Source organism: Gymnoscopelus microlampas, assembly GCF_963454915.1.
Source record: "Gymnoscopelus microlampas genome assembly, chromosome: 16".
Classification (NCBI taxonomy): domain Eukaryota; kingdom Metazoa; phylum Chordata; class Actinopteri; order Myctophiformes; family Myctophidae; genus Gymnoscopelus; species Gymnoscopelus microlampas.
Window position 1 is genome coordinate 50038315 of NC_139953.1, and position 26233 is coordinate 50064547.

The 26233-nt window shown below is 44.0% G+C and overlaps 1 protein-coding gene across 2 annotated transcripts in view; it reads left to right on the forward strand.

The window, feature by feature from the left end:
• hbs1l (HBS1-like translational GTPase) overlaps positions 1-26233 on the forward strand; it is a 100461-nt gene that overhangs the window by 1017 nt on the left and 73211 nt on the right. For both annotated transcript variants that reach the window (XM_084082636.1, XM_084082635.1), the window contains exons 2-4: positions 1033-1098; positions 10512-10652; positions 12709-12996. In XM_084082636.1, coding sequence (XP_083938762.1) covers positions 1033-1098; positions 10512-10652; positions 12709-12996 — 495 coding nt within the window. The remainder of the gene's footprint in view (positions 1-1032; positions 1099-10511; positions 10653-12708; positions 12997-26233) is intronic.

The window sequence follows — 26233 nt, forward strand, 5'->3', positions numbered from 1 at the left end:
TATATATATATATATATATCTTATATGTCATCATGATTTTTGTGCATGGGGATCTCATCTTAAACAAGCTCAGTGCTTAATGAGTCTACCAGTTTAGTAGACCTTGTATTTTGCATTTGTACTTCCATGTACTGATGTTCACATGTCTTACTAAATAAAGTACATCAATCAATCAATATACACATTTTATATAGCAGGGTCATCTTACACAAATACATTAACTACCTACTGTACCATTTGCGCATGCCGCGTGCGTAATGGTTTCTCAATAATCAATTGCGTTTGAATGCATTTTCTAATCAAAGGGCACTGCACAAAATTGGGCATTTCAGATGAATCCTTCATGACGTGGCTCAGCTGACCTGTTAGGGCAATAAATATAGACCACTACTCACTCACAGGAGGTTATAATGTATAGTTAGGCAGTAGATGCCGTCCGTGCGTCTAGTTGGGACAGCCGTGGGAAAGTTGATGAGTTGTGAGAATCGTGTCGTCTCCTCATAGAGCTATTCAGTTCAAAGTGGTAACGTTTTAACGCGTCCACCTCATAGTTAAAAATAGGTCCACGATTATGATTAACGTCGTGTTTCAGCTCGATGCCATAGTTGCAGTAGCCTATAGCTGTTGTGAAGAGTATTTACGCATCTGTGTTAGATTTCATCTTCAACCTGCACTGTTGTTAAACTGTAGGGCAACTTGCCAACTTTACTCACAAGAAAGTGTCTCCCATTTACCGCCCAATGCAGCACATTTTACACTGGTTATTATTAAGAGGAAATAGGTGTAACTTACCAGCGTGTGACACACTCTTTCTTTCTACCTCTCTCTCCAGAGAGAGAGAGAGCTTGCAAAGCAGAGGATTTGAAATGTGCCTGATTTGCGATGATAATTAATGAACTGCCGTGTCTTTATCAACCGATCAGGATGTCCGGAGAGATTTATTCTTTCCGGTCTTTGTCATAACAAATCGGTAGTCCTGTATGTATGTATGTATGTATGAGATAATAACATGTCACTCTCCCTCCTCCACAGACTTTGAGGATGATGACCTGTACGGCCAGTCTGCAGACGATGACTACTGCATCTCACCTGCTACAGGTAGGTTCTCCTGTCTGTGTTCACCATGTAGGCTCTAATCTAGAGACACTGTGTTCACCATGTAGGCTCTAATCTAGAGACACTGTGTTCACCATGTAGGCTCTAATCTAGAGACACTGTGTTCACCATGTAGGCTCTAATCCAGAGACACTGTGTTCACCATGTAGGCTCTAATCCAGAGACACTGTGTTCACCATGTAGGCTCTAATCTAGACACTGTGTTCACCATGTAGGCTCTAATCTAGACACTGTGTTCACCATGTAGGCTCTTATCCAGAGACACTGTGTTCACCATGTAGGCTCTAATCTAGACACTGTGTTCACCATGTAGGCTCTAATCTAGACACTGTGTTCACCATGTAGGCTCTTATCCAGACACTGTGTTCACCATGTAGGCTCTAATCCAGAGACACTGTGTTCACCATGTAGGCTCTAATCTAGACACTGTGTTCACCATGTAGGCTCTAATCTAGACACTGTGTTCACCATGTAGGCTCTTATCCAGAGACACTGTGTTCACCATGTAGGCTCTAATCCAGACACTGTGTTCACCATGTAGGCTCTTATCCAGAGACACTGTGTTCACCATGTAGGCTCTAATCTAGAGACACTGTGTTCACCATGTAGGCTCTTATCCAGAGACACTGTGTTCACCATGTAGGCTCTAATCCAGAGACACTGTGTTCACCATGTAGGCTCTAATCTAGACACTGTGTTCACCATGTAGGCTCTAATCTAGACACTGTGTTCACCATGTAGGCTCTAATCCAGACACTGTGTTCACCATGTAGGCTCTAATCCAGAGACACTGTGTTCACCATGTAGGCTCTAATCCAGACACTGTGTTCACCATGTAGGCTCTAATCCAGAGACACTGTGTTCACCATGTAGGCTCTAATCTAGACACTGTGTTCACCATGTAGGCTCTAATCCAGAGACACTGTGTTCACCATGTAGGCTCTTATCCAGAGACACTGTGTTCACCATGTAGGCTCTAATCCAGAGACACTGTGTTCACCATGTAGGCTCTAATCTAGACACTGTGTTCACCATGTAGGCTCTAATCTAGAGACACTGTGTTCACCATGTAGGCTCTTATCCAGAGACACTGTGTTCACCATGTAGGCTCTAATCCAGAGACACTGTGTTCACCATGTAGGCTCTAATCCAGACACTGTGTTCACCATGTAGGCTCTAATCCAGACACTGTGTTCACCATGTAGGCTCTAATCCAGACACTGTGTTCACCATGTAGGCTCTAATCCAGACACTGTGTTCACCATGTAGGCTCTAATCCAGACACTGTGTTCACCATGTAGGCTCTAATCCAGACACTGTGTTCACCATGTAGGCTCTAATCCAGAGACACTGTGTTCACCATGTAGGCTCTAATCCAGACACTGTGTTCACCATGTAGGCTCTTATCCAGAGACACTGTGTTCACCATGTAGGCTCTAATCCAGACAATGTGTTCACCATGTAGGCTCTTATCCAGAGACACTGTGTTCACCATGTAGGCTCTTATCCAGAGACACTGTGTTCACCATGTAGGCTCTTATCCAGAGACACTGTGTTCACCATGTAGGCTCTTATCCAGAGACACTGTGTTCACCATGTAGGCTCTAATCCAGAGACACTGGCCCTCATTTATCAACGCGGTGCAGCCCAAATAATGGGCGTACGGCGTTTTCACCGCAATTTTCGGCATTTATCAATATATCCTGACGTGGGCTTTATCCTACGGTACGCTGAGATCTCACGTCTGGTCGAGACCAGTTGTTGACGTTGGCTGCACCCGTTTATTTCATCCTAGACCTGCGGAGCAGCATTGTCTGACAGTCTGACAGGCATCTGGACACATATATCCACTCCTAAATGTATATCTACACTAATAGATAATCCCTGTGAAAATATAACATTATACATTAATTTAAACGAACTGCTTTAGCAGTCATTCAGATAAGATTGTAGATCTGGCTGCATTGAAAATAGCAAATCTACAAGCTCACAAGCCAGCATCGCATCGTGACGCGTTGTGAGCTTGTAGATCTGCTATTTTCAAAACAACGAGCGCTTTTGCGTCGGGAGTCGCGCGGTCGGGACAGTGAGGTCTACTAACTTACAGTAGCTTGTCCTATGGTATGGAGTTATGTCATAGGGAGTTATATAGACTACAACCTGGCTGGGTTAAGGATATAAACCTGACGCTCCAATCTCTTATAACGTGGGCGGCGCGGGATCACTGCAGTCTGCAGACCGCCCGAGTCTCATGGGGAATATAGCCTACTACATGACTGCTTTAGTGTAACTTGGAACGCGCACTGCTCGGTATGGGGTAAATAAATAAATATACAAACGTATTCCATTCATGGCGATGTAATTGGTTTCATAATATGTCATTCATGTAGGCTACAAGCCTACGTGACAATTAGATTGTACCGCTACGGTACGGAGTGTGTGTGTGTGTGTGTGTGTGTGTGTGTGTGTGTGTGTGAGAGAGAGAGAGAGAGGGGCGTGTGCGTGTGCGGCGAGATGAAGCGAAGCGATCGGGGGAAAGTATTTCTTATTGGCTTTTCATGTCTTTGGTCGTATTCTGGTTCGTCTTCATGTCGTAAAATCGGGGCGTTTTGAGAATATTTAAGGGCGTGTTATTTAAATGACGCTCGGTTTCAGCCGTGACATTTATCAACGCTGGGACCAAATGTACGCTCGGATCAGCTGTGTAGGATCCTTTGATAAATGTGACTTCGACGTTGGTGTACGGCCGAATATATGGAAAAATATATGGCGGTTTATACGCTGCGTTGATAAATGAGGGCAACTGTGTTCACCATGTAGGCTCTTATCCAGACACTGTGTTCACCATGTAGGCTCTAATCTAGACACTGTGTTCACCATGTAGGCTCTTATCCAGACACTGTGTTCACCATGTAGGCTCTAATCCAGAGACACTGTGTTCACCATGTAGGCTCTTATCCAGAGACACTGTGTTCACCATGTAGGCTCTAATCTAGACACTGTGTTCACCATGTAGGCTCTAATCCAGACACTGTGTTCACCATGTAGGCTCTTATCCAGAGACACTGTGTTCACCATGTAGGCTCTAATCTAGACACTGTGTTCACCATGTAGGCTCTAATCCAGAGACACTGTGTTCACCATGTAGGCTCTAATCCAGAGACACTGTGTTCACCATGTAGGCTCTAATCCAGAGACACTGTGTTCACCATGTAGGCTCTTATCCAGAGACACTGTGTTCACCATGTAGGCTCTAATCTAGACACTGTGTTCACCATGTAGGCTCTAATCCAGACACTGTGTTCACCATGTAGGCTCTTATCCAGAGACACTGTGTTCACCATGTAGGCTCTAATCTAGACACTGTGTTCACCATGTAGGCTCTAATCCAGAGACACTGTGTTCACCATGTAGGCTCTTATCCAGAGACACTGTGTTCACCATGTAGGCTCTAATCTAGACACTGTGTTCACCATGTAGGCTCTAATCCAGACACTGTGTTCACCATGTAGGCTCTTATCCAGAGACACTGTGTTCACCATGTAGGCTCTAATCTAGACACTGTGTTCACCATGTAGGCTCTAATCCAGAGACACTGTGTTCACCATGTAGGCTCTAATCCAGAGACACTGTGTTCACCATGTAGGCTCTAATCCAGAGACACTGTGTTCACCATGTAGGCTCTAATCTAGAGACACTGTGTTCACCATGTAGGCTCTAATCCAGAGACACTGTGTTCACCATGTAGGCTCTAATCCAGACAATGTGTTCACCATGTAGGCTCTTATCCAGAGACACTGTGTTCACCATGTAGGCTCTTATCCAGAGACACTGTGTTCACCATGTAGGCTCTTATCCAGAGACACTGTGTTCACCATGTAGGCTCTTATCCAGAGACACTGTGTTCACCATGTAGGCTCTAATCCAGACAATGTGTTCACCATGTAGGCTCTTATCCAGAGACACTGTGTTCACCATGTAGGCTCTTATCCAGAGACACTGTGTTCACCATGTAGGCTCTAATCCAGAGACACTGTGTTCACCATGTAGGCTCTTATCCAGAGACACTGTGTTCACCATGTAGGCTCTAATCCAGACAATGTGTTCACCATGTAGGCTCTTATCCAGAGACACTGTGTTCACCATGTAGGCTCTTATCCAGAGACACTGTGTTCACCATGTAGGCTCTTATCCAGAGACACTGTGTTCACCATGTAGGCTCTAATCCAGACAATGTGTTCACCATGTAGGCTCTTATCCAGAGACACTGTGTTCACCATGTAGGCTCTTATCCAGAGACACTGTGTTCACCATGTAGGCTCTAATCCAGACACTGTGTTCACCATGTAGGCTCTTATCCAGAGACACTGTGTTCACCATGTAGGCTCTTATCCAGAGACACTGTGTTCACCATGTAGGCTCTAATCTAGACAATGTGTTCACCATGTAGGCTCTTATCCAGAGACACTGTGTTCACCATGTAGGCTCTTATCCAGAGACACTGTGTTCACCATGTAGGCTCTTATCCAGAGACACTGTGTTCACCATGTAGGCTCTTATCCAGAGACACTGTGTTCACCATGTAGGCTCTAATCCAGAGACACTGGCCCTCATTTATCAACGCGGTGCAGCCCAAATAATGGGCGTACGGCGTTTTCACCGCAATTTTCGGCATTTATCAATATATCCTGACGTGGGCTTTATCCTACGGTACGCTGAGATCTCACGTCTGGTCGAGACCAGTTGTTGACGTTGGCTGCACCCGTTTATTTCATCCTAGACCTGCGGAGCAGCATTGTCTGACAGTCTGACAGGCATCTGGACACATATATCCACTCCTAAATGTATATCTACACTAATAAATAATCCCTGTGAAAATATAACATTATACATTAATTTAAACGAACTGCTTTAGCAGTCATTCAGATAAGATTGTAGATCTGGCTGCATTGAAAATAGCAAATCTACAAGCTCACAAGCCAGCATCGCATCGTGACGCGTTGTGAGCTTGTAGATCTGCTATTTTCAAAACAACGAGCGCTTTTGCGTCGGGAGTCGCGCGGTCGGGACAGTGAGGTCTACTAACTTACAGTAGCTTGTCCTATGGTATGGAGTTATGTCATAGGGAGTTATATAGACTACAACCTGGCTGGGTTAAGGATATAAACCTGACGCTCCAATCTCTTATAACGTGGGCGGCGCGGGATCACTGCAGTCTGCAGACCGCCCGAGTCTCATGGGGAATATAGCCTACTACATGACTGCTTTAGTGTAACTTGGAACGCGCACTGCTCGGTATGGGGTAAATAAATAAATATACAAACGTATTCCATTCATGGCGATGTAATTGGTTTCATAATATGTCATTCATGTAGGCTACAAGCCTACGTGACAATTAGATTGTACCGCTACGGTACGGAGTGTGTGTGTGTGTGTGTGTGTGTGTGTGTGTGTGTGTGTGTGTGAGAGAGAGAGAGAGAGGGGCGTGTGCGTGTGCGGCGAGATGAAGCGAAGCGATCGGGGGAAAGTATTTCTTATTGGCTTTTCATGTCTTTGGTCGTATTCTGGTTCGTCTTCATGTCGTAAAATCGGGGCGTTTTGAGAATATTTAAGGGCGTGTTATTTAAATGACGCTCGGTTTCAGCCGTGACATTTATCAACGCTGGGACCAAATGTACGCTCGGATCAGCTGTGTAGGATCCTTTGATAAATGTGACTTCGACGTTGGTGTACGGCCGAATATATGGAAAAATATATGGCGGTTTATACGCTGCGTTGATAAATGAGGGCAACTGTGTTCACCATGTAGGCTCTTATCCAGACACTGTGTTCACCATGTAGGCTCTTATCCAGACACTGTGTTCACCATGTAGGCTCTTATCCAGACACTGTGTTCACCATGTAGGCTCTAATCTAGACACTGTGTTCACCATGTAGGCTCTTATCCAGACACTGTGTTCACCATGTAGGCTCTAATCCAGAGACACTGTGTTCACCATGTAGGCTCTTATCCAGAGACACTGTGTTCACCATGTAGGCTCTAATCTAGACACTGTGTTCACCATGTAGGCTCTAATCCAGACACTGTGTTCACCATGTAGGCTCTTATCCAGAGACACTGTGTTCACCATGTAGGCTCTAATCTAGACACTGTGTTCACCATGTAGGCTCTAATCCAGAGACACTGTGTTCACCATGTAGGCTCTAATCCAGAGACACTGTGTTCACCATGTAGGCTCTAATCCAGAGACACTGTGTTCACCATGTAGGCTCTTATCCAGAGACACTGTGTTCACCATGTAGGCTCTTATCCAGACACTGTGTTCACCATGTAGGCTCTTATCCAGAGACACTGTGTTCACCATGTAGGCTCTAATCCAGACACTGTGTTCACCATGTAGGCTCTTATCCAGAGACACTGTGTTCACCATGTAGGCTCTAATCCAGACACTGTGTTCACCATGTAGGCTCTAATCCAGACACTGTGTTCACCATGTAGGCTCTTATCCAGAGACACTGTGTTCACCATGTAGGCTCTAATCTAGACACTGTGTTCACCATGTAGGCTCTAATCCAGAGACACTGTGTTCACCATGTAGGCTCTAATCTAGACACTGTGTTCACCATGTAGGCTCTAATCCAGAGACACTGTGTTCACCATGTAGGCTCTAATCTAGACACTGTGTTCACCATGTAGGCTCTAATCCAGAGACACTGTGTTCACCATGTAGGCTCTAATCTAGACACTGTGTTCACCATGTAGGCTCTTATCCAGAGACACTGTGTTCACCATGTAGGCTCTAATCCAGAGACACTGTGTTCACCATGTAGGCTCTTATCCAGAGACACTGTGTTCACCATGTAGGCTCTAATCCAGAGACACTGGCCCTCATTTATCAACGCATCCTACACAGCTGATCCCAGCGTACATTTGGTCCCAGCCTTGATAAATCTGATGTCTGAAAACGAGCGTCATTTAAATAACACGCCCTTAAATATTCTCGAAACACCCCGATTTTACGACATGAAGAACCAGAATACGACCAAAGAAAGAGCTTAGCCGGCTCGCCTCGCCTCACTGCCTGTCAAGTCACATAAACACACCCCACACACACACACACACACACACACACACACACACACACACACACACACAGGCACGCACGCACACATGCACACGCCCCCCTCTCTCTCTCGCTCTCTCACACACAGACATGCGCCCAACTGCGTCTTTCATAATCCGTTACGGTGCAATCTTTGTCAGTCAGTAGGCTTGTAGCCTACATGAATGACATATTATGATAGGCCTACCAATCACATCGCCATGAATGGAATACGTTTGTATATTTATTTACCCCATACCGAGCAGTGTGCGTTCGATAGTTACACTAAAGCATTATGTATTCCCCATGAGACTCGGGCGGTCTGCAGACTGCAGTGATCCCGTGCCGCCACCCACGTTATAAGAGATTGGATCGTCAGGTTTATATCCTTAACCCAGCCAGGTTGTAACCTATATAACTCTCTATGACATAACTCCATACCATAGGACAAGCTATTGTAAGTTCGTAGACCTCACTGTCCCGACCGCGCGACTCCCGACGCAAAAGCGCTCGTTATTTTGAAAATAGCAGATCTACAAGCTCACAACGCGTCGCGATGCGATGCGACGCTGGCTTGTGAGCTTGTAGATTTGCTATTTTCAATGCAGCCAGATATACAATCTTATCTGAATGACTGTTAAAGCAGTTTGTTTAAATTAATTTATAATGTTATATTTTCTTTTTTTTTTTTAAACTTTGTTGATTGGATTTTTCTGCAGCAGTATTCAGCATTAAAAAAACATATGGTACAGAAAAGCTTTTTAAAGCAGCCAATAAAATACAACATTTCAATAGACAAATTCAATTATCTTAATGTTATATTTTCACAGGGATTATTTATTAGTGTAGATATACTTTTAGGAGTGGATATATGTGTCCAGATGCCTCTCATACAATGTTGCTCCGCAGGTCTACAATGGAATAAATGGGCGCAGCCAAAGTCAACAACTGGTCTCGACCAGACGTGAGATCTCAGCGTAAAGTAGGATGAAGCCCACGTCAGGATATATTGATAAATGCCGAAAGGTGCGGTGATCACGCCGTACGCTCATTATTCGGGCTGCACCGCGTTGATAAATGAGGGCCAGTGTGTTCACCATGTAGGCTCTTATCCATTGACACTGGCCCTCATTTATCAACGCGGTGCAGCCCAAATAATGGGCGTACGGCGAGATCACCGCACCTTTCGATATTTATCAATATATCCTGGCGTGGGCTTCATCCTACCGTACGCTGAAATCTCACGTCTGGTCGAGACCAGTTGTTGACTTTGGCTGCGCCCGTTTATTCCATTCTAGACCTGTGGAGCAACATTGTATGAGAGGCATCTGGACACATATATCCACTCCTAAAAGTATATCTACACTAATAAATAATCCCTGTGAAAATATAACATTTTATAAAGTAATTTAAACAAACTGCTTTAACAGTCATTAGGTTAAGCTTGCAGATCTGGCTGCATTGGCTATTTGAAAAATATACGAGCGCTTCTGCGAGCGCATTTTCCGGACTCCCGGCCACCTTTTCATGGACAGTGAGGTCTACAAACTTACAGTAGCTTGTCCTATGTTATGGAGTTATGTCATATAAACGTGCACTGCTCGGCATGGGTTAAATACATTAATATACAAACGTATTCGAGCCGGCGAAACTCTTTCTTTTTTTGGTTCTTCATGTCGTAAAATCGGGGTGTTTCCAGAATATTTAAGAGCGTGTTATTTAAATGACGCTCGGTTTCAGCCGTGACATTTATCAAGGCTGCGACCCAATGTACGCTCGGATCGGCTGTGTAGGATCCGTTGATAAATGTGACTTTGACGTTGGTGTACGGCCGAATATATGGAAAAATATAAGGCGGTTTATACGCTCCGCTGATAAATGAGGGCCACTGTCTGTCACTGGACTGTGTTCACCATGTAGGCTCTTATCCAGAGACATTGGCCCTCACAACACGTCAATGCGACACGCTGTGAGCTTGTAGATCTGCTATTTTCAAAATATACGAGCGCTTATGCAAGAGCATTTTCGGGAGTTTGGACAGGTGCATTGTGAGCTTGTAGATCTGCTATTTTCAAAAGATTTTTATGCATTTGAAAACTTGTGAAATGGGACATTCTACACAATGAGTGCTTTTACTTTTGGTACTTTAATTACATTTTGATACCAATACTTTTGTACTCTTACTCAAGCACATTTTGAATTCCGAACTTCTACTTGTAACAGAGTATTTCTGCATTGCAGTATTGATACTTTTACTTAAGTAAAACATGTGAGTACTTTCCCCACCCATAGCGGCCCAGTTCATCTACTCGTCGAGACACGAGAGACAACAGGCTCCCAACGTGGAGCGAGTCGACGAGGAAGAGTTTGAGGATGAGGAGATGAACCCTACATCACCAACCATCAGCTCACTGCTGGACCCCCTGGACCAGGGTAAGGCCTTTAACACACACACACACACACACACACACACACACACACACACACACACACACACACACACACACACACACACACACACACACACACACACACACACACACACACACACACACTCAGACACACACACACACACACACACACACACACACACACACACACACACACACACAGACACACAGACACAGACACACACACACACACACTAGGGATGGGAAACGACTCATATTTTGCAAGTCATTTATCGATGTGTTGATCGATTTTTCTTCTTTTTTTGTTGCTGCACAGCAGTTAACACATTGAGTGCCAAAAACGTAATATTACGTTTATGCAAATACACCCGTGGAGTGCCAAAAAGCCAAAAAAACGTAAATCTACGTGAAATCAGTCTTTTTGTTTTTTTCTTTTTTTCCACAAGGGGGGGGGGGGGGGCTGGAATCACCCATGAACACTCTAAGACATTGGTTCTCAAAGTGGGGTCCGGGGACCCCCGGGGGTACTTGAGGGGATACCAGGGGGTCCCCAGCTAAATGATTTATAGGAACCAAATGGACCCTTATGGGTCTGTAATTCTGAGAGTGTACAAATGGAACCATTTGTACACTCTCAGAGTTAAATTAACATTGGTTTTACAATGTGAATTGGGGTCCCAGAGATAGAAATGCCATTAAATGGGGGTCTGTAGCCTAATGCATGTCAAACTGGGGGTCCTTGAAATTAAAATGGTTGAGAATCACTGCTAGAGCCGGAAAACATCTTCTCTTATGGGGGTCCCTAGCATATCTTTTGAAATGGGGGTCCGCAGGCTAATAAGTGTCAATTTGGGGGTCCTTGACATGAAAAAGTTTGAGAACCACTGCTCTAAGAAGTAAGCAGGGACAGATGGATCACCGTGCCAAACAATCTGGCTCCCATCCGCTTCCATTCTACCTCCTTGCTAAAAACCTCTGTATCTCCTTAACTTTTTACAGTGGGCAAAGCGAGTCATTCTCCATGCGCGATCGCTCTGCAATGGTGACTCGCATGAGACATGTTGTTGTTACAGACTCAAGCCGTATGTATATAAGAAAACATATATAAAAGTCATTAACAAAAAGGAATTTTTATTTTTAGAATCGAGACAAAGCATGAGTCGAAAAATCGACTTTTCGTCCCATCCCTCTCACTCACACACACACACACACACACACACACACACACACACACACACACACACACACACACACACACACACACACACACACACACACACACACACACACACACACACACACACACACACACACACACAAACTTTCAATATAAACCAATAAATAGTGAAAATAGCAATCTACAAGCTCAGAACGTGTCGCATTGTGAGCTTGTAGATCGTTTATTTTTGCTACTTTTGTGTAACACTAGTATGATGAAGTAGTGCATGCATTCATGAAAAAAAAACATGAGTTGAATTACTAAACATTATGTATGTTTTATTGTATCTCTAGACCATTAACCCATTAAGACCGGGAACAAATCTGTGTCATTTTAAGATTTATTTGGCTCTTCAAAAATAGCAGATCTACAAGCTCATAGCACGGCGCTAGTGAGTGTCGCACTATGAGCTTGTAGATCTGCAAAAAAAAAGAAAATATTTTTTTGAAAATCTTTGAATATATATGTTTTAAAGCGAACATTTTTAACTCCAATCTGTGCTTCTGGGGGGGGTCCCTGGAACAACATATTTTGAGACGGGGGTCGGTCGCCAAATACATAATTTTGGGGGTCCTTGACATGGAACCACTGACGTAGCAACAACATACATTTGTAAAGATTTGCACAAAGTTTCATGATTTAAAAAAAATAGCAGATCTACAAGCTCATAGCGTGGCACTCGCTGCCTGCCGCGATATGAGCTTGTAGATCTGCTATTTTTGAAAAGCCGAAGAAATCTTAAAATGACACACATGAGTTCCCGGTCTTAATGGGTTAATATATGTTATATGATCTCCAGACCAGATACTAAACATTATGTATGTTTTATATTAACATGAATATATGTGTGTGTTCACAGCTAAGCTGTACTCATGCCTGGATCAGATGAGGGCGGTCCTGGGCGATGCCGTACCGGACTCTGTCCTGACCCAGGCGGCCGTCGGGTGCGGGTTCGACCCCCAGAAGGCGCTGGACTCCGTCCTGTCCGAGGAGACCGCGCCCCCGCCTACCGCCAGACCCGCCCAGCAGCCACCGGAGACCACCACGACGGCGGGGGCGCCGCTGCCTCCGAGAGCCAATCAGGACAAAGCGCCGCTTCCGCAAAGAACCAATCAGGAGCCTACCGCTGGCCCGCGACCAGAGAAAGGTACGCCTGAAGCACCATGCGTCACAAACAATGTATCAAGTTATAAAAACAAACAAAAGATATGTTTTATTGGATCCGAGCACTCGATACATTGTTTTTTTGTATTGTTTCTGTAAAAAAAACACTTAAATAATAATAATATTCAAATATATTCGAATATCTGCCAATGTTTAAGACCAATATTCGAATATAATTACTGAGGAAAGTTGACAGCCCTAATTAATGTTTTATATCATTTTTATCGTTGATTAGTCACCTTTACAACGAGGTACAGCTTGTAAGGATCGTGCATTTGTGGAATGAGCAACACAGCTAAACGTGTGGTATAGCGCCTCCAAAAACATTGCCAAAATCCCCCAATATGCTTCTGTTGGTAATCACTCGTTTTGAGCGACCTGCCAGCACACACCTGCTGAGAGGTGTGTGTGTGTGTGTGTGTGTGTGTGTGTGTGTGTGTGTGTGTGTGTGTGTGTGTGTGACTGACACCTGAACATGGGTTCTGCAACTTTGTTGACTTAGTGTTGATGCTCCAAGCAGCAACACTGACCCCATGGAAAGATGCCACGTTTGTCCTGTTCAACAGGGCAAGTGAAGCTGCTGTTCCATTATGCAGAGTGGCAGCATTATTTGAGCCCTGGTACCATTTGCAGGCAGGTGTGTGTCAGTCACAGGTGTGTGTCAGTCACAGGTGTGTGTGTCAGTCACAGGTGTGTGTGTGTCAGTCACAGGTGTGTGTCAGTCACAGGTGTGTGTCAGTCACAGGTGTGTGTGTCAGTCACAGGTGTGTGTGTGTCAGTCACAGGTGTGTGTCAGTCACAGGTGTGTGTCAGTCACAGGTGTGTGTCAGTCACAGGTGTGTGTGTCAGTCACAGGTGTGTGTCAGTCACAGGTGTGTGTCAGTCACTGGTGTGTGTCAGTCACTGGTGTGTGTCAGTCACAGGTGTGTGTGTCAGTCACAGGTGTGTGTCAGTCACAGGTGTGTGTGTCAGTCACAGGTGTGTGTCAGTCACAGGTGTGTGTCAGTCACAGGTGTGTGTGTCAGTCACAGGTGTGTGTGTCAGTCACAGGTGTGTGTCAGTCACAGGTGTGTGTCAGTCACAGGTGTGTGTGTCAGTCACAGGTGTGTGTCAGTCACAGGTGTGTGTGTCAGTCACAGGTGTGTGTCAGTCACAGGTGTGTGTCAGTCACAGGTGTGTGCCAGTCACAGGTGTGTGTCAGTCACAGGTGTGAATGAATGAATGAATGAATAATTTATTTTCGTGTCTGGCTGCTCACAGCCCATCCCTTACGGGATTATTCAGACACATTTTAAATAATGTTTCCAGTGCCAACATGCTGACACAAAAAAAAAATAATAATAATACATAATAAACAAAATCAATAATTATCACACTGTATACATTTCAAACTAGAGAGTGGAGGGCGAGAGAGAGAGAGAGAGAGAGAGAGAGACATTGAGAGAAAGAAACACTGAGAGAGAGAGAAAAGAACACCAAGAGAATGAACAGAAGACAGACTTGAATGTTTAGCTTGGACAATACTGTGAACTCAAATATTGTAATTTCAATACAAAGAACTCAAGGATTAGGGGTGAGAACACGTTGGTATGATCCATCTGAGTATAACTATGCATAAGTTGCATGTTTTCTTCGGTTCCAGGCTTTATGGATAAAATTTGAAATTGCGAATGTGTGGTTATCAAATAAATATTTAACTAAATTATTATCCAGGGACAGACCTACATGTACTTTGTCAAATAGATGTTTTCTTAAATCATGATAAAATGGGCAGTACAATAAAAAGTGGGTTTCATCCTCCACTTCACCAAGGTCACAATAACCACATAGTCTTTGTTCTACTTCTGTTCCAACGTATCGTCCCGTTTCAATATGTAGTGGCAATATTCCCGAGCGAAACTGTGCACACAGTGATCGCTGACTCTTAGATAGATCATACGCAACATATTTTTCAAATTCATACACAGTTTTAAACTGACAATATGTACGTAATTTAGGTTTGTCATTGATTTCTTCCAACCATTTAGCTCTATATTTCATCATGGCCAGTTCCTTGAACATCCCCACATTCACCCTCTGCCTGTGGATGTAGAGATGTTCAAGTCCATGCTCCTGGAGAAGATCGGACACTTCCAGTGCCCAATAACCTCCTATTAAAACATCCCACCTGAAAATTCTACTTGCCACTCTGTCATCTGGCAGGTCAAGCATTCTGTTCCACAGGTTTATCACATTAATCTTCCACCTCACTTCACACGGTATCCATCCCATATCACCATTAACAGCAGTTATAGGGGCAAATTTGTGGACTCCCAGAAAATATCTAATGGCCCTATTATGCACACTTACACTTTTGTTAAAGTACCTGAAACCCCAGACTCCAGAGGAGTAATCCAAGATAGGACAGACACATGACTGGTACAACTGAGTATATGTAGCGTAGCCCATATATCTTAAGACTTTGGTTTTGCCAATAATACCTCCTAGAGCTCTACTTGCCGAGTCTGCTAGCACTGATGTCCCGTGTAAAAATTACATATGTTCATCGAGGAAGAGTCCAAGGTATTTATACTTGCTTGTGAATTGAAGTTTGTTACAGCCAAAGTGAAATTGATATTCACTTCTTTTCCTACCAGGTTTTCTAAATTCCATAACCTCTGTCTTTTTTGGGTTAATAGAAAGGCGCCATTTCTTACACCAACCATCAGCGCAAGTTAACATTTTCTGCAGGTCATATTCATTTTCGGCCATAAAAATTAAATCATCTGCATAAAGCAAAGTACTCACTTTCTCTTCCCCACATGTTATTCCCACTCCCATCTGTTTTATTTCCTTTGCCAGGTCATTTATAAAAATAGCGAAGAGAGTTGGGGAAAGCGAATCTCCTTGTTTCACCCCTGATGGTGTGGGGAACCATGTGGTATAATATTCGTTTAGCTTGACACAGGCCACAGGTGCTTTATAAATTGACTGGATAGCAGAATAAAACTTTCCATTCATTCCTGTTGTAAGCAGCCTAAATAAAAGAAGATCTCTATCAACAAAATCAAAAGCCTTTTGGAAATCAATAAAACATGCAAAGGTTGATTTATTTTCCTGAATTCTATTCCTAATTATAGTACATACTGTGTGTATATGATCTATGCAGGCCCTTTTTTTACGAAAACCATTTTGTTCATCTTCCAAAAGGTGATTTTGTTCCAAGTATGCCATCAACCTACGATTTAAAAGAGAAGAGTACAATTTATAAACTGTGCTAAGTAAGCTAATACCTCTGTAATTTAATGGTACCCTTGGATCATCTTTAGAAGACTTAGGTATTGGATTTATAATAGATTTCAGCCAGATGGAAGGCAAAATACCAGAATTAAAACAGCATTTAAATAAACAGTATAGAACATCAGACAGTTTAGGTGATTTAAGCACCTCATTGTACAGCTCTTCAATACCCAGAGCTTTTCCTCTTTTAGCCATGTCAATTGCTTGTTGAACCTCCTCCCTACTAAGCTCTCTGTTCAAATCATTGTCACTGTGTTTTTCCTCTAAGTTTCTCTTTTGTGAGCATATCTCAGCATAAAAGCTCTCATCAAAACCTATTTCATTTTTTGAAAAAAGACCAGAGAATCCCTTCTCCCATTCCCCAAGCACAGTCTCTCTGTCTGAGGATAACTCTTGCCCTTGCCAAACTTCCATAGGAATCTTCCTATGACGTTTTGGGCCCAGTTTGTTAATCTCACTCCAGAAACACTGAGGGTTGTTAGATTGAGTGTGTTCTAGATTCATTGATAGGCCTCTCTGGTACCTCCTTTTGTACAGTCTGAGCTTCTTATCAAACAAATATTGTTTACTTTTAAATGCCTTTCTGCTTTGGATTCTTTGGTCTTTTCCTTCAGAACGTAAATATGTTTTTTCTGCATTACGCATCTCAGACCATAAGGTCCCCAATTCTTGATTCCAATATGGCTTATGTGATTTATATGGCTTATAAGGTCCCTTCCTTTTGCTTTTATCATCTTTCCCTAGTTCTGTGTGAATCAATTTACACAATTCATCATACCACTTATCTAATTCATCTTGCTTTTGGGCAGAAGCTTCTAATTTACAAATTAAATTCTGGATTGCTACTTGAGCCATATTGGAACTTAGAAAGGCCTCAGGAATATTCCTCCTAACCCGTCTTTTAGTAGGTTGCGTAGGAGATGAGACATTATTAGAAGTAGATTCTACAAGGTCAACGTAAAAGTTCATAAACAACAGAGAGTGGTCTGGCAATCGACTACGATCTCCTATTAAATCAAAACACCCAGCATTTTCCACCATTTCAGTTGCCAATAAAACTTTAAACTCAAAACAATTTTCTAGACAGTCAAAAGGGGTAATTATGTAATCCACAGTTGCTTTGCCCTTTGAGGACACTGATGTAAAATTATCCCCCAGAGGGCAGATTCTGCCATTGACCACACACATTTTAGAGTCTCTTAAAAATTCAAGTAAAGTTTCACCATGCTTATTCACATAATCATCCAGTGCAATTCGGGGTGGAATATTATCAATCTCCGGAATGAAATCATTCAGTCCTCCTATTCTGGCATTCAGATCTCCACATATATAGATGGCATCCGTTTCTGAACATAAATACATTTGACTTAACAAATGACAAATAAAAGAAGTTGCATCTCTGCCCCATGGAGATAATTCTGGAGGTAAATAACAAGAAAATATAACAAAAGAGTATTCTGACTTCCTATGTTTAAAAGATAACCCAATAATTCCATCCATGGATTTGTCAATTATTTCAATTGTATATTTAGCAAATATCCGTGATTTTACAAGAATCCCTACTCCCCCCGATGCTCTAGGTGCTCTCATGTGTGTGATTCTATTATGTCCAAACCATATGTACCCCTCAATGTCAATAATGCCCTCTCCACGTAGGTGGGTTTCATTCAAAGAAATAATATCTGCGTTTAATGATTGTAAAATAACTGTTCTGAGTTCGTGGTTCATATCTGTCCAGCCATTTACGTTCCAATGTGCAAGTGTGCATGATTCTCGCAACTCAGTACTTGCCACATTTCAGTCGTGATCCCCTTGCTGCTCCCCTCCCGGTGGTCTCCTCTCCTCCCATCTCCTCCTCCCCTCTTCCTCCCATCTCCTCGACCTCCCTCCAGGTGCGTCCTCTCGTCTTACGAGCCGTCCGTTTCCTGCGATGAAATAGTCTTTTCCTTGCGGCATTTCTTTCAAGATGGTTTTGAAGTTTATTTCAATCAGGCGCTCAGTGTGGGACTTGGCAGATTTCACGTACACTTTTTCATAGGCAGGTTGTTCTCTCAGCTTTTGCTTCATTCTCAGAATTGAGATTTTCTCCTGCCTCGAGTTGCATTCCACTTTAACCACACCAGGCGCGTCACCTCTCCTTCTCATCCTCTCCGCATCTTTGGCCACAATTTCACTGCCTAGGCCCTCGGTGAACATCAGATGAATCTTCACCAGTATATCCTCATCCTCTTCTTGTTGCAGGCCGTATATTATCAGTGACACTTCTGGATCAAATCGCGGGGCAGATGTCCCACTCCCGCCTGTTATCTTCATCTCCAAACTTTCCAGACGCGCCTGTAGCCGGCTTATCTCCAAGTCGAGCCCTTCTTTCATCTCTTTTCGGCATCTTTCCATTTCACTCATTAATAGCTTATGGTTCTCTCTTATAGTCTTGTCCAATGACTTCTCCAGACCGTCTACCTTACTAGTTAGCTTCTTGTCAAAGCTAGACTTCAGGTCATCCATTTTGCCGTTCATTTTGTTAAGTTGTTCCATTATTTGTGCGTTCGTCATGTCGGCCGCGTCTGGCGTGGTCCTGCTGCGTAAACCTTGCATTCACCACCGCACCATTCAAAGCTCAACTGGTGGTAGCCTGTTTGTTTGCAGCTGTAGGATTGTCCGTACGTTCAGACGGTTTCTTCTTACTCCTCCGTGGTCGAGTCCGAGATAAAGAGCGCACCTGAGTCAGTTACTCAGCGTAGGTAAAGTTTTTACTCCGTTTAACCTCCTATAAACTCTTAATTTTAACTTTGATATCAGCGTTAGTCAGCAGCATCGTGTCGGCGTGTCGGCACCGGACGTGACGGGTGTGTGTGTGTGTCAGTCACAGGTGTGTGTGTCAGTCACAGGTGTGTGTGTCAGTCACAGGTGCGTGTCAGTCACAGGTGCGTGTCGGTCACAGGTGTGTGTGTCAGTCACAGGTGTGTGTGTCAGTCACAGGTGTGTGTGTCAGTCACAGGTGTGTGTGTCAGTCACAGGTGTGTGTGTCAGTCACAGGTGTGTGTCAGTCACAGGTGCGTGTCAGTCACAGGTGTGTGTGTCAGTCACAGGTGTGTGTCAGTCACAGGTGTGTGTCAGTCACAGGTGTGTGTGTCAGTCACAGGTGTGTGTCAGTCACAGGTGTGTGTCAGTCACAGGTGTGTGTGTCAGTCACAGGTGTGTGTCAGTCACAGGTGTGTGTCAGTCACAGGTGTGTGTCAGTCACAGGTGTGTGTGTCAGTCACAGGTGTGTGTGTCAGTCACAGGTGTGTGTGTCAGTCACAGGTGCGTGTCAGTCACAGGTGCGTGTCAGTCACAGGTGTGTGTGTCAGTCACAGGTGTGTGTGTCAGTCACAGGTGTGTGTGTCAGTCACAGGTGTGTGTGTCAGTCACAGGTGTGTGTCAGTCACAGGTGCGTGTCAGTCACAGGTGTGTGTGTCAGTCACAGGTGTGTGTCAGTCACAGGTGTGTGTGTCAGTCACAGGTGTGTGTGTCAGTCACAGGTGTGTGTCAGTCACAGGTGTGTGTCAGTCACAGGTGTGTGTCAGTCACAGGTGTGTGTGTGTCAGTCACAGGTGTGTGTGTCAGTCACAGGTGTGTGTCAGTCACAGGTGTGTGTGTCAGTCACAGGTGTGTGTGTCAGTCACAGGTGTGTGTCAGTCACAGGTGTGTGTCAGTCACAGGTGTGTGTGTCAGTCACAGGTGTGTGTCAGTCACAGGTGTGTGTCAGTCACAGGTGTGTGTCAGTCACAGGTGTGTGTCAGTCACAGGTGTGTGTGTCAGTCACAGGTGTGTGTCAGTCACAGGTGTGTGTCAGTCACAGGTGTGTGTGTCAGTCACAGGTGTGTGTGTCAGTCACAGGTGTGTGTCAGTCACAGGTGTGTGTGTCAGTCACAGGTGTGTGTCAGTCACAGGTGTGTGTCAGTCACAGGTGTGTGTGTCAGTCACAGGTGTGTGTCAGTCACAGGTGTGTGTCAGTCACAGGTGTGTGTCAGTCACAGGTGTGTGTCAGTCACAGGTGTGTGTGTCAGTCACAGGTGTGTGTCAGTCACAGGTGTGTGTCAGTCACAGGTGTGTGTGTGTGTGTCAGTCACAGTAGCCGGCTTATCTCCAAGTCGAGCCCTTCTTTCATCTCTTTTCGGCATCTTTCCATTTCACTCATTAATAGCTTATGGTTCTCTCTTATAGTCTTGTCCAATGATTTCTCCAGACCGTCTACCTTACTAGTTAGCTTCTTGTCAAAGCTAGACTTCAGGTCATCCATTTTGCCGTTCATTTTGTTAAGTTGTTCCATTATTTGTGCGTTCGTCATGTCGGCCGCGTCTGGCTACAGGTGTGTGTCAGTCACAGGTGTGTGTGTGTGTGTCAGTCACAGGTGTGTGTCAGTCACAGGTGTGTGTCAGTCACAGGTGTGTGTGTGTGTGTCAGTCACAGGTGTGTGTGTCAGTCACAGGTGTGTGTCAGTCACAGGTGTGTGTGTCAGTCACAGGTGTGTGTGTGTCAGTCACAGGTGTGTGTGTCAGTCACAGGTGTGTGTCAGTCACAGGTGTGTGTGTCAGTCACAGGTGTGTGTGTGTCAGTCACAGGTGTGTGTGTCAGTCACAGGTGTGTGTCAGTCACAGGTGTGTGTGTCAGTCACAGGTGTGTGTGTCAGTCACAGGTGTGTGTCAGTCACAGGTGTGTGTGTCAGTCACAGGTGTGTGTGTGTCAGTCACAGGTGTGTGTGTCAGTCACAGGTGTGTGTGTCAGTCACAGGTGTGTGTGTGTCAGTCACAGGTGTGTGTGTCAGTCACAGGTGTGTGTCAGTCACAGGTGTGTGTGTCAGTCACAGGTGTGTGTGTGTCAGTCACAGGTGTGTGTGTCAGTCACAGGTGTGTGTCAGTCACAGGTGTGTGTCAGTCACAGGTGTGTGTGTCAGTCACAGGTGTGTGTCAGTCACAGGTGTGTGACTGGCACCTGAGCATGTGTCCTGCAACTTTGACATGTGTCTTTGGTACCGTTGTGCACATCTTGCCTGTAAATCACTGGTTCCTCAGTGAAGCATGGGTGTGGAACCGGTCTTCTTGGGTTCCAGTCTCACAGAACTTGGTCCTAAGTTAGTAAATGGTTCCAGGGCTGAAACCAAATAATGCTGTCACTCTGCATAACAGAACAGCAGCTTCACTTGCCCTGTTGCACCATGGGTCTTATCCTGAAGGGACAAACGTGGTATCTTTCCATGAGGTCAGTGTTGCTGCTTAGAGAATCAACACAAACCCATCAAAGTTGCAGAACCCATGTTCAGGTGTCAGTCACAGGTTTCTGAAAAGGAGAGCGATTTTACTAACAGAAGCATATTGGGGGACAGTGATGTTGCTAGGTTTTCAATGTAATGGGTCCTGGGATGCAAGGGTGGTCTTTTAGATGGGTCCCAGGGACATTTTATGGGTCCCACAAAAATGCACAGCGTTTAACTCGTGTTTCATCTTATATGGTTATATTCATGTAGAACATGTATCTGAAAGAAAAGTACACAATTCCAAATCCGACAACTAGTACTTGTAGTACTTGATTTGGGTTTAGAAAATAGGCTTGCTATTTTCTGTTGCCCTGCAGCAGGCTTGAGAATCTTTTTTGGTGCCATTTTACACTAACATTATTTTTTTTTCTTTTATTTGTATAGTTTATTTTTAATTCACGTTTGTTGTTTTCAAACGTGTTAACCATCAGGTCTGCTACGGGTCTATGTCATGGCAGAGACGTCACTTTTCAACTCCGCAACAGACGGCCCTTGTGTGTGTGTGTTACACGCAAAATCGTTACCCAAAGAATTCGGTCTGAGCAATGAGCATGCGCAAAATGGCGGCTCCCATGGATCCTTATTATTATCATTTGTATCGTCTTTCTAAGACTATTTCTACGTGGATTTTATCGTTTATAAAGTAGGATAAAGTAGGATGTGGCCATGCAAAATGGTGGTGTCCCATGGATTTGTAAAATATTCGCGGTAAAAAAAATATTTTACCGCGAATTATTTTCATTTTTTTTTTTTGTTGGTGACAATTGTAGTGCGTCCCAGGACGCACCGATGGTGCCATGAATGTGTCCTTTTTCAATATGGTGCGTCAGAGACGCAGGACGCAGGCCTATGAACATCTCTGGGGGGATGTTGGCAAATATTTTGGGAGGCACTACCCACACATTTAGCTGTGTTGCTCATTCCACGACTGCCCGATCTGAACAAGCTGTACCTCGTTGTAAAGGTGACTAAACACAAATGATATAAAACACAATACCAATTGGCATTATTGAAGGGGAGAAATAATCGACCGAAGTTCAGTTTCCAAACTTTTTGTGGGGAGTTTATGTATGTACACTACACATCCACATACTGTAACATAAGACCAACAGATACAGTATGTACATGAGGTTATACATAAGATGCAAACAAACCCTAAAAAACACGCCCTGTGTGAAGGTAGAGGCGCCTTTGATACATTTTGTCATCGATATGTGCTTATAGGGCAGAAACTTAGTAAAAATGAATCCACATGGAAAGCAAAGTCCACACAGAGGAACACATCCACACGGAAGGAGGGAAAAAACAAGACGGCTTCAAGTAAAGTTGACAGAACAGCCTGGTTCACAGGCGCTGATCAGACCTCCTTCAGCATTCTGATGGTAGCCGGGTGTCTGTCTGTCATACATCCTGTCTGTCTGTCATACAGCCTGTCTGTCTGTCATACAGCCTGTCTGTCTGTCATACAACCTGTCTGTCTGTCATACAGCCTGTCTGTCTGTCATACATCCTGTCTGTCTGTCATACATCCTGTCTGTCTGTCATACAGCCTGTCTGTCTGTCATACAGCCTGTCTGTCTGTCATACAACCTGTCTGTCTTTCATACAACCTGTCTGTCTGTTTACAAGTCAGACTAGTAGACTATATGATAGTTCTGTGTCTACACCAATGAAATGATTGTATTTAAAGACATGTACAAACATCATAGGCTTTATTTTGGTGTCTGCATTGTGTGTGTGTGTGTGTGTGTGTGTGTGTGTGTGTGTGTGTGTGTGTGTGTGTGTGTGTGTGTGTGTGTGTGTGTGTGTGTGTGTGTGAGAGCATATATATTCAATTGAACATATTCTGTAGACATCTCAGGTTCTCAAGCCTATAAATAATGAGTAATAATCGGGGACGCACATCAGAAATCCCCCGTACGTATAATAGTGGACTCTCCCCTCCCACGGCACTGAAGTGACAACGAGCAACTTGACACGTTTAGTTTAGTTTCTCCTGAAGCTTTTTGAACACAGGATGGAAGAGACACTCATTGATGTTTAAAGGGATATTTAACTTTAAAAAACAAACCAAAACATTTGTGTCATTTTATCATCTACTCAGGCTATTGTCAGTTTATAAGTTGCTTGATTCAGTATTTAGATATTTGATATTCATTTTATCACACGCGCCCCCCTCCTATACAAACCCATTATAACTTCAAACTCCATTTTAACCCATTAAGACCTAAAGACGCATCTGTGTCATTTTTTAGATTTGAGCTAAAAAAAAGCATTATTTTACTCTTTGGCTATTCAAAAATAGCAGATATACAAGCTCGTATCGCGTATTAAATCGTGAAAATGTGGAGCAAATCTTTGAATATATATAATATAGTTATTTAAAGCGATTTTTTTTTAAACTCAAATCTTTGCGGGGGGCACGGTGGCGCAGTCGGTAGCGCTGTCGCCTCACAGCTAGAAGGTCCTGGGTTCGATTCCCGCCAGGGACGCTGTGGGCGCTGGGGGCGTGTTCTCTCCTCCACGTCATCGGCGCCCATACCCTAGGTGGGGTTGGCGAAAGGGCCTACTCTGTGTGGAGTTTGCATGTTCTCCCCGTGTCTCCTAGGGTAGTTAATACCCTCACAAAAACATGTAGTAATCCTGGTCACTATACTGCCTCCCCCTGGTCAGCCGGGGCGCCTGATGGAGGAGAAGGGAACTGGTTGGAATAACGTGTTCCTTCCACGCGCTACGTCCTACCAGGGAAACTCCCCCCTGTCGGGTGATAAGAAGCGGCCTGCTTGCTCCTCATGCATTGAAGGAGGCATGAGCTTCAGCTTGGGCTCTCCCTAGGCTGGCAGAGGGTAGGTAGTGCCCAGGATTACATAGGCAATTGGCACTGGGTGAAAAAATGTGGGTTACAAAATCGTGGGATAAAAATTATTAGAGAAAAAAAAAAACTCAAATCTTTGCTTCTGGGGGTACCTGGAACAAAATATTTTTAGATGGGTGTCCGCGGCCAAATACATGTCATTTTGGGGGTCCTTGACATGGACAAAAGAACCACTGATATTATGGTGACATACGTTTTTTTTTTTAAACTGTTGAATCCCCCAGAAGCAAAGATTTGAGTTACAAATGTTTGCTTTTGTAACTCGAATCTCAAGATTCTCAAGAAAAAAAAAAAATCAAGATTTTTCTAAAATAGCAGATCTATAAGCTCGTAGCGCTATGAGCTTGTAGATCTGCTGTTTTTGAATAGCCAAAGTGTAAAATTGTGCTTTTTTTTTAAAGCTCAAATGAAAAAGTGACACAGATGCGTTCCAGGTCTTAAAAGGTTGTTAACCATGTTAGATTCATCATAAACACCCGTCCTTGGTTCTGGTGACTCATCCTAATACGTGAGGGGGACGTGTTTTTTCCATGACTTTTTTCTTCTTTCTTTCTTTTCCTTTATTTATTCAGGGAAGCCCATTGAGAGAAAGCTCTCTTTTTCAAGGACGCCCTGATAACAGCATATAAAATACAATACATACATAATGAAATACACATTTTCATTTATATCTATATATTTTTTTTATTGTATTTAGTTATTTTCATTTTCCCAAAAAGATTATAAAAATAAATGAAAAAAGTAATTAGAAAAACACTGTCTCCTCACCTATTAGAAGGCCAATATCTCCAGAACCAAGGACGGTGTTTCTGATGGATCTAACATGGTTAACTCATTGAGTGCAATTGACATGTTTCACGTGTTTTACCGCTATGGCGTTTCTCGCTTTCCCCAAATGTCAGCTGTTTGTGTTGGCTGTCTCCTGGGTTGCCAGATCATGTGTGCATATCCCCCCACCGGTATGGACTAGTGGAGATAACTAACATACCTGGCGCTGACATCAGAGAACCCCGACTGGAGATAACCAAAACATCCAAGACTGACCTCATAGATCTTTGGGCGTGGTTTAGGGGCGGGCCTTTCTCTCGGCACGTTGGTGTCTCTGAACGTTTCCTTCTCCCCGCCGCTGTCTTTCGGTTCGGCGGCGCCGCGGCGCCACGCTACACAGTCTGAACAGCCAATCATCAAACAGCTACACAGTCTGAACAGCCAATCATCAAACAGCTACACCAGGGGTAACCAACCAGTCGATTACGATCTACTGGTAGATCATCAAAGCCTTGTAAGTCGATCGCGGGGTGGTCCCGGTGGCAAACGGGCAGCCATCGACAATTCACAGAATTTGTGTAGTGTAGACTAGGCTAGTGCGTCTAAGGCAGTGTTGCCAAGTCTGCTTATTATAAGCTACTTTGGGCTTGTTTTTCTGTAAAGTCGCATGAATATATTGGGGGTCCTTCAAGGACCCCCAATATATTCGTCCTTGACATGAAAATGTTTGTGAACCACTGCTCTAAAACAACATTCAACAATAAAGTTGGACTGGACTGCCCTAGTCGCTTATTTTGGACTTCTTTTCATAGACCTGCTTGCTTGTTTCTCTCACACAATCTGGCAACGCTGGTTCAATGGAAGCCAGCGGGTCGCACTCAAGAAATAACGAGCGCAGTCTTGTGACATGCAAGCCTTTTCAGTGGTGGAGAACGCTGGATTTAAATATTCAAACTGTGTTCTACAACCAGTGGTGGCTTATCCAACGGTGCTGAAGCACAG